The 9,544-nt window shown below is 45.0% G+C and overlaps 1 protein-coding gene across 1 annotated transcript; it reads left to right on the top strand.

Annotated features, from left to right (window-relative positions):
* Positions 1-221: 221 nt before the first annotated feature.
* Ocm2 (oncomodulin 2) lies at positions 222-5,175 on the top strand. The gene is made up of 4 exons (XM_051205249.1): positions 222-286; positions 944-1,076; positions 1,534-1,643; positions 4,912-5,175. The coding sequence occupies exons 1-4, from the start codon at positions 226-228 to the stop codon at positions 4,935-4,937; spliced, it is 330 nt and encodes a 109-aa protein (XP_051061206.1). The 5' UTR covers positions 222-225; the 3' UTR covers positions 4,938-5,175.
* The last annotated feature ends 4,369 nt before the right edge of the window (positions 5,176-9,544 follow it).

Genomic DNA, 9,544 nt, shown 5'->3' with positions numbered 1-9,544 from the left:
CAATTTTGGAGTGAATTCAGGAGAAACCATGCAGAAAAGAGTGTTGGAAGTATTTTCTGTATCTGGGTTTGACAGGGTATTCTGTCCCATCACTTATTGTGTGCTTGTCACATTTTAAAATTCCAGAAATACACTCGGTGGCAGAGAATGTGTGTTCTTCCCAGATGCCCATTTTCTCTGTGACCATTACTCACATCTCATTTATTCCGTGCGAGCAGGTGGAAAATGAGCATCACGGATGTGCTTAGTGCTGACGACATCGCGGCAGCCCTGCAGGAATGCCAAGGTGAGGGGGAGGGCCTGGCGGAGGGAGGGGAGGGGTGGTGGCACTCTCAGAGCTGCAGGAGGAGGAAATCATGTTCCAGGGCAGCCTGTACTGCCAGTGTCTGCAGCTCAGTTGATAGAGTGCCTGCCTAGCACGTGCGAAGGCCTGGGTCCTGTCCCCAGCATCGCAGAGACAGGTGATATATACCTGTATTCTTCACACTAGGGAGATGGAGGCGGGAGGATCAGGAGTTCAAGATCATTCCTGGCTACATAGGGAGCTCAATTCTAGCATCAGCCTGAGTTAGTCAAACAAGAGTAAGTCAGCATACTTATTCTCTCGAGCCTGTTTGGATTCACTGTTTTCCACCAATCACACCCGGTACTGTGGACTTTGTGTGCAGCTTGTTGGGTGAGGAGAGACAGGGGAAGGCACAGAGCATAGCCAGGAAGGAATGTGCAAAATCAAGTGGAGAGGGAAACCCAGGGCAGGGGGGCACAGTGGCATCACAGACCACCTAGTCTCACCTAGTCTTGGCTCCCTGAGTCCTGGGAATGTCAAGTATCCATGTAGCTGAGTGACAATAGGAAAGTATATTAATAGCCTATACTTTTGTCACCGGGGCACAAATCCAGAATGTGACCCACTGAGAGTCAGGATAACCTGTCTATTCTTTAGACCCAGACACTTTTGAACCACAAAAGTTCTTCCAGACATCAGGCCTCTCCAAGATGTCTGCCACCCAAGTGAAGGATGTCTTCCGGTTCATAGACAATGACCAGAGTGGGTACTTGGATGAAGATGAGCTCAAGTAAGCTGTGTTGAGCGATTCGACATGGATGGATGGGGCTGGGGTGCACAGAACCCCCTGTGTGCTCAGAACTTTCTCTATGGCCAGCTCTGGCATTGGGTATTCATCTACATTTCATTAAAGAATGTAAACTGGCCACACTCTAACTGCATGGGGCACTAAATGTGACACTGAAGACTGGGTACAAAGAGCGATTTGTTCAGGGGATTTCCTATGGCAAATGAAACTTAACAGAACTCTTAAAAATAGACACCTGGCATTGGTTTCTATGGCAAAAGGGAGCCCCTGCCATCTAGGCTGTGACTGATGTTTGTGGCTGTCAGATACATGGACTGGAGGGAAGAGGAAGGGGACAGGGGATGGGGAGGAAGGGAAGGAGGGGGAAGAGAGAGGGAGGGAGGGGCAAAGAGCACAAGATCTCTCAGGAACTTGCCACCAGCCTTTTGTGGTGCTATAGGTTTTTCCTCCAGAAGTTCCAGAGTGATGCTAGGGAGCTGACTGAGTCAGAGACCAAGTCCTTGATGGCTGCAGCAGACAACGATGGAGACGGGAAGATTGGGGCAGATGGTAGGTCTGTTCACACTTGTAGTGTAAGACATATCTGCAGAGGGGGTTTCTGGGCTAAACCCCTTTTCTGAGTTCTGATGAATTCAGTCTTCTCACCTGCAAAATGGGATGGGGCAAGCATGCCAGCTGTGCATAAGCATGTGGTACCACTGGGGATGTAGCTCACAGGTCCAGCATGTGCTTAGCATGTCTGGATTTGGTCTGTAGCACTGACCCCCACCCAGTACACACAGATTTTAGGATACTGATGATGAGGCGGCTCAGTGAGAAAAGGCTCTTGCTGCTAATTCAGGTGACCTGAGTTCATTCCCTGGCATCCACATGGAGGGAAGGGAGAACCAACTTCCAAAAGCTGTCCTCTGACCTCCACATGTATGCACACACAATGCTGGAAGACAAAAGCTCACATTTGTAATTCCAGCACATTAGAGGCTGAGGAAGGAGGATTGCAGTGAGTGTGAGGCCAGCCTGGCCTACATAAGGAGCTCAAGGGTTACAGAGTGAGGCTCTGACTCCACACACACACACACACACACACACACACACACACACTTTTCTGTGTTACATGATACAACATAACTATGAATTAGTCACTAAGTATGAACTTAGAAAAAATAGATCCCCTGATGAAGGAACTAGCTGATTACTTGGCCTTCCAAACCACTTTGCAAGGTGCTTTAGTCTGGTTTGAAAATAATGCAAGAGATGTATGCCAGGATTTAAGCAAAGACAGTTTACTGCCCATCAGTGGCAGTATTAAACAGAGGACCAGGGCTGGGGGGGTGGCTCTGTCAATAGTGTTTGCTGCACAAATGTTAGGACCCGAGTTCAGATCACCATCAGCTGTGTTAAAAGCTGGGCATGATGGCATGCATCAGTGATCATAGTGCCTGGTGAAGGGGAAGCATGGGGACAGGCAGATCCTCGGGGAACTACTCACCACCCACCCTAGCCAAATCAGTTTTTATGAAAGACCCTGTCTCAAGAAATAAAGGGAAGAGCAATTAGAGCAATTGAAGGCAACAATGATGTTAACTTCTAGCCTCTACATGCTCATGTGTGCACACATGCATGGGCACTTACACACACACACACACACACACACACACCACCACCACCACCACCAGGGATAATAAAGGACAAATAAGCCAACTACAGCTCATGGTGTCATCTATGTGCATAGCCCTAGATTCAAATGTCATAAGATTGTTTATGCTTGATTTTGTCAAGCCACTTACATTTCTGTTTAGGCAATGATTCGGATGATGGTATAGGGGCATCCCGCTTGTGGCATTAATTAGAGAAACTGAAAATGCTAAAGTACATTTGTTTGTTTGGGGCAGGGTCTCATGTACAGCCCTGGCTGGCCTTGAACTTCATATGTAGCTAGAGCTGACTTTGAATTCCTGATTCTCCTGCTACCACCTCCCTGGTTCAGTGATTTGCTGGCATATGTCACATGTCCAACCTTAGATCCTTGCTGAAATTTATTATTATAATTTACCACATGAGTTCACAAAGCTTTTATAGGACCTAGGTAAAACAGCTCAGACAAAGGAGGCTTGATGTATCCAAACCTACCCACGAAGCCCAGCTTGGTGGCACATGTGTGTAATACCACCATTTGGCAAGCTGTGGAGTTTGAATCAGGGCTATATTATGAATTCTGGGCTAGCTTTAGTTATGGAAGTAAGACCCTTTCTCAAATTTGAAATGCTAATTTACAAAAAGCCACAACCCTGAAAGATTCTGCAGAGATAAAAGTTGGACCAGCCGATATGAAGTAAGTCTTCATTTTCAACTCCACGGCACCAGCCACAGTTTACTAATGTCAGGGTTTGAGAGATACCAGGCAGGTAAGAAGGCTTGGTGCATAGACATGAGGACCTGTAATTGGACCCCAATGCTCATGTAAAAAGCTAGGCTTGGCCACGAACAAACCTGTAACCCCAGTGCTGTCTGACATGGAGATAGGGAAATCATTTCGGCTTGCTGTCTTTGAGTCTAGCTCCAGGTTCAGTGAGAGACCCTGTCTCAAGGGAATAAGGTGCAGAGTGATAGAGCAGGACACCCACCATCCTTCTCTGGCTTCTGTGGGTTCTCTCTCTCTCCCTGTCCCTCCCACCCTTCCTCTCTCTCTCCTCTTTCTCTCTCTCTCTCTCTCTCTCTCTCTCTCTCTCTCCATTCTCTCACACACAAAAGATTATCAGATCACAACTACACAAGTATCTTTCTTTTAGTAATATAAACATTGGAAGAAGGCTAAGGTTAGGGTTCAGTGGAGGAAAATCTGTTTAAAGCTCTACTCTGTAGAATCATACAGCTACAGAACAGTGAAGGAAAACCTCCCATGTTTATCTGAAATGAACCAGACAACACACCACGTGTTTACAGTGAACAATTATACCAAATTCCTTCATTGCTGGAGAAAGATGACTGAGTTGATCTCTAACCCAAGGGGCTGAAGATATGAAGATATTTATTGAATACAATATGCACGGGGCTGGGATATCATGGCTCAGCAGGTCTAAAGCATCTGCCATGCAAGTTTAAGGACCAAAGTTCCAATTCTGGGAATGAATGTAAATACTTGGAGATCTAGGTCACCTACCTACAACCTCAGGCCTCACTTGAGAAGTGAAGACAGGGGATCCCTGGATCCTTGGCAAGCTAGAGTAGATGGATCAGTGAGTTCTTGGTTCAAGTGAGAGACCCTATGTCAATACATAAGGTGGAGAGCAATTGAGGAAGACTCCTGATGTCAACTGTTGGCTTCCACCCATGTAAACACATGTGCATCCACACACAGGCACACACATAGCCTATGCAGAGAAAACAGTGCATGTTGTTGCACAGGCCTGAAATTCCACACCTGGGATGTGGAGGCAGGAGGATAACGAGGCAGGAGTTCAAGATCATCCTTGGCTATCTAGAAAGTTTGAGACCAGTGATCTATATTAGAATGTCTCAAAAGTTATGTACAGAAAGATAGACATTTGGAAAACACCTGCAATACCAGCACTTTGGAGACTGAGGCAGGAGAATAATCAATTTGAGACCAACTGAAGCTGCCAGGGGAAACCCTACCTAAAAAGTAATTCAGAAGGCTGGAAAGGATGCTGCAAACTCCCCTGATGCTCACTGATGCTCATGGAGTCTCCCAGGCATGTCCTGAATGGGGCCATGCTTCTCTGAGAATTTATTTAATCTTTTTTTCCCCTCTCTTCAGATTTCTCTGGGGGACAAACACTTTCCTCTTCCATTCTAGAATTCCAGGAAATGGTGCATTCTTAAATACTATGTCTATGGAAGAAAGAGTGGAAGGAGCATTCTGCCAGAAGGTCTCCAAAGCCCTGGGACCAGGAAGCCCCCCAACCTATCCCGAACTAATTTCCTGAGTTCCCCTGAAGGACTTCTGCAATGTGCTCCTTATTTGAAGGAATGCAGTGGTCTGTGGCTCTTCATTCTTTGGTGGTGATGGGTAGGTTCTGATGAGTTCTATAAGTTCCCCATGGCAGGCAATGCCTTTTAAAAAAATCACTCAATAAAATAATTTCTCATCATTGGCTGATGTATGGGTGTATTGGTTACTTGTCTCCATGCTGTGACAAAATGTCTGACAAAAGCAACTTAAGGAAGGACAGACTTACTGTGGCTCACAGTTGGAAGGGACAGTCCATCAGTGCTGGCAGGTGAATGAGATGGCTGGTCACATCACATCTTTGGGCAGGAAGCAAAGAGAAAGCTCACTTTCTCCTTTTTCTTTGGTCCAGAACCCCAGCCCCATTTATGGTGGATCTTCCCACTTCAATTAACCCAGGTCTAGACAATTCCTCACAGACATGCCCAGAGGTTTGTTTCCATAGTGATTTGAAGTCCTGCCAAGCTGACAATACTAATTTTGTTTTATTTTGTAATAGGGTTTCAAAATTTAGCCTTGGCTGGTCTGGAGCTCCCTATGAGAGACCATGCTGGCCCCAGCTTCATAAACATCCACCTGCTCTACTTCCTCAGAGGTAGAAAGGATTAAAGACGTGCACCCCCATACCTAGCTACAAAGAGTAGTGAGTGGGACCAAAGCAAGCAGGGATCAAGGGTTTGTCAAAGATCTCAAGTGCCCTCAAACACCCAGTAAGCCACACATGAGGGGACAGAAGAATTGCTTTTGCTTGTTTGTTTTATTTTGGAATCTGGTTTTAAAAACATGTAAGCGTTGCAAATAAGTATTACTGTCCTGCTCAGAATTTTATTCTCAGCAATCTAGCTAACTCTGAAATTAATATTTTCAGAGATACTTTAGCCAGCATAAAAATCAACCTTACATGAGCCAGACACAGTGGTACACATCTGCAATCCCAATGCTCAGGCGATGGAGGCAATAGGATCAGAAGTTCAACACCAGCTTTAGCTACGTATGGTGCTTGACTAGGGCTACATCTTTTCTCAGCCAGAAAAGACACTTGCCACCAAGCCTGATGACCTGAGTTCGACCTCCAGGACACACAGGGTGGAAGGAGAGAGATAAACTCCTGAGAGTTATCCTCTGACCTCTGAAGTCATGCTGTGGCACAGTGCCCTGCCCTGCCAATAAATAAATGTTAATTTAAAAATGACTCTTACACATTTGTTTTCTGCTGGTGGGTATGAGGTTGCTCTAAGAGAGAGTTAAATACAACCAAGCACGGGAAGGCGGAGCAGCTGAACCAGGTATGAAGCTTAGAGTGCTCGCTTAACACAACAGACTCATTTTGAAGTTGTTTTGGCTTTTTCCTCCCAGAGAAACAAGCACTCAGGTTAGTTTTCCGTAGCATGAACCCTACCCACTTCTCGGCCACCATTTTTCCTGTCTGATAAGAGGCAACACCATACGAGGCGAACCTCAAGGGTCCTGTTACTGTGTTGGGGAATCTCAAGCCAGGAATTTCTCATTAGGCTGCTTTCCAAGTGGCACCTAAAGCTGTTCTCTGGCTAACCCCAAGAGTTGAGGACACCTGAGAGTCCTGGAACATTTTCCAAGGAGCTTGTTTAACAGCTCACAGTGTGTGTGTGTGTGTGTGTGTGTGTGTGTGTGTGTGTGTGTACACGTGTACCCACACCTGTGTGTGGTGTATGCATGCATATGTAAGAGTGCACATGTTTGTGGAAGCCAGGGATCCATGCCAGATGTCTTACTCAATCTCACTCCACCTTATTTTCTGAGATAATGTCTTGCTTGGACTTGGGGCTGATACAGCTAGGCTAGGCTGGGCGGCAAGCCTGTCCATGTCTGGCTTCTCAGTGCTGGGATTACAGCACATGATGCTTTGCTCAATTGTTTGCTTGGATGCTGGGAATCTGAACTCAGGTCCTCATTTTACCCATTGAACCATCTCTCCAGCCCCAGGATCTCATACTTTTAACCAATGTCCATACTTAACATCTTCTGGGGCCCTTCTCTGCTGCCTCCCATATGCTAAATAGACTACCTGGGTATTTAAACCTCTTTAATCCCAGGACTGGAGAGGCAGAGGCAGGTGAGGCTCTGTGAATTTAAGGCCAACATAGTCTACATAGAGAATTCCAGGCCAGCTAGGGCTACATAGTTGAGGTCCTGACTCAAACAAACAAACAAACAAAATCCCAAAGCTATAGCAAACAACCCTCACCCCAAATACTCTGCATATATAATCTTCAAATTTGATTTTAGGAACTTAGTCTCACAGGCTTTATTTAGAAGAAAGACAGGCTCCAAAGAACCCTGTCTCAAAAAACAAACAAACAAACAAAAAACAAAACAAAAAGCAATGAGGGACTAAGAAGATGGTTGATCAGGTAAAAGCATCTGCTGTGCAGTTAGACCAGGAGAATCCCCAGACACTTGTGTACCATCTAGCCTATTGTGTGCATCATCCAAACAACAAAGAACCTGTCTCAAACAAGATGGACTGAAGTTGCCCGCTGACCTCCATGCACTACTGTGGCATGAACACACCCTCACTCACACACACACAGGCATGTCCTGCATAAATTTCTCTTTCTACTCAGTTTTGACTTACTAATAGTTCTACATACTGAGGGAACAAATCAAAACAGGAGAACTTTAACAAAGTCTATCAGATCAGAAAAGGGCTAACCAAGCTTACAGGAAGCTTTATTTTCATGCTTGCCTTTGATATTTTCACCTACTCCTCAGATGAGCAACAAAATATGTTCTCAACAGAGTTGAATATTTGACTTTAAAATGAAGATCTAGATTGCAATATATTTTTCAGATCTGAAAAACCAAGTGTCTTGTTCTGTTTTCTTTTTTTGCTTGCTTGTTTATAAAATAAGGCTGCAACAGTGGCTTTGATTTGAAATTCTTTTTTTTTTTTTTAACCTAACTAAAATCTTGGCTTGTAGTTTGGTGAAGTTTTGGAATTTAATGGGTGTGACATCAAAGCCAGCTTTGTGAATGGTTTACAGTTGAGACTCAGAATTACTGAGACTGGGGGTACACAGTGGCAATCCCAGAATTTGGAAGGCAGGGGCTGAAGAGGTGGCTCAGCAGTTAAGAACACTGGCTGCTCTTCCAGAGGACTGGGCTCAATTCCCAGCACCCACATGGCAGGTCACAACTGTCTGTAACTCCAGTTTCAAGCTAAAAACAAAACAAAACAGAATTTGGTAAGTGAAAACAGGAGGATCGGGAATTCAGGGCCATTCTTGACTACACAGTGATTTGGAGGCCAGGCTGGGCTATTTGAGACCCTGTTTTGTCTATTTAAAGAAACATCAACAAAATCTTTTGTGAGACAGGGTCTCATAATGCAGCATAGGCTGGCTAGCCTATATTTTCCACATCCCAGATGCAATTATTGGCCTGTGCGTCATGCCTAGCTAACCCATACCTTCCTGTATTAAAATGGAAATGGAGCAATGGTGGGGCATACCTGTCCATCTGCTTGTTTACATAGTTATGTGTCAACTACAATTTAGTGTGGTGAAAACGAGCACTCACGAATCCAATTTCAAGCAAAAAACCTACCCCGTATCTCGTCTGCAACTGTTAGGGTATGGGATTACTTCACAAACACACAAGAAGACTGATGAAATCAGAATCGACAGGATAGTTTACACTTGGCCTGTTAATTTATTCACCAAGAAGGCGATAGATTTACATGTTTTCACTTGGTCCAAGGGGGGGTGGTTAACAGCTTTATTATGTTGGTGGTAGGGTAGATTTTTTAAAAAAAAAGGATTTATTTATTTATTTTATAGGTATATGTATACCACATTCGTGCTGGTACCCATGGAGGCCAGAAGAGGGCATCAGATCCCCTGGAGCTGGAGTTACAGGGGGTTGGTTATAAGCTGCCTGATGGGGGTGCTTGGAACTAAACCCAGGTCCTCTATAAAAGCAGCAAGTGCCTTCTCTCCAGTTCTATGGTAAGGTATATTTTGACATTTTTGCCTTTATTAGCCCATTGATTACCACTAATATAGAGTTGCCATTTGATCCTGCTACCACCTCCTCATCGGTGCTGGATTACAGGCACGCACCATCACACCCAGATTATGTGATGCTGAAGGGGAAAAGTGACTTCAACAAGCTGTCCTCTGTGTGCCATGACATACCTCTCCCCATGGTAGAAACAGATATCAAAAAATAACAGATGAAAATGGGGAAACTTCTAAACACATGCATGTGCCATGCTAAACGCTTTTTCACACTTCAAAACTATTGTATCAATGGCGCACACCTTTTAATGCTAGCACTCAGGAGGCAGAGGCAGGAGGATCACTGTGAGTTTCAGGCCAGCCATGGCTACACAGTGAAATGCTGCCTTAAACAAACAAACAAACAAACAAACAAACCCATCCATTGTTACATTTCTCTCGAAACTCATGGTCTTCGCCTTTAGCCATGACAGATATCGACG

Source organism: Phodopus roborovskii, unplaced genomic scaffold, assembly GCF_943737965.1.
Source record: "Phodopus roborovskii unplaced genomic scaffold, PHOROB, whole genome shotgun sequence".
In the NCBI taxonomy this organism is placed as follows: Eukaryota; Metazoa; Chordata; class Mammalia; order Rodentia; family Cricetidae; genus Phodopus; species Phodopus roborovskii.
This window is presented reverse-complemented; position numbering and strand designations above follow the sequence as displayed.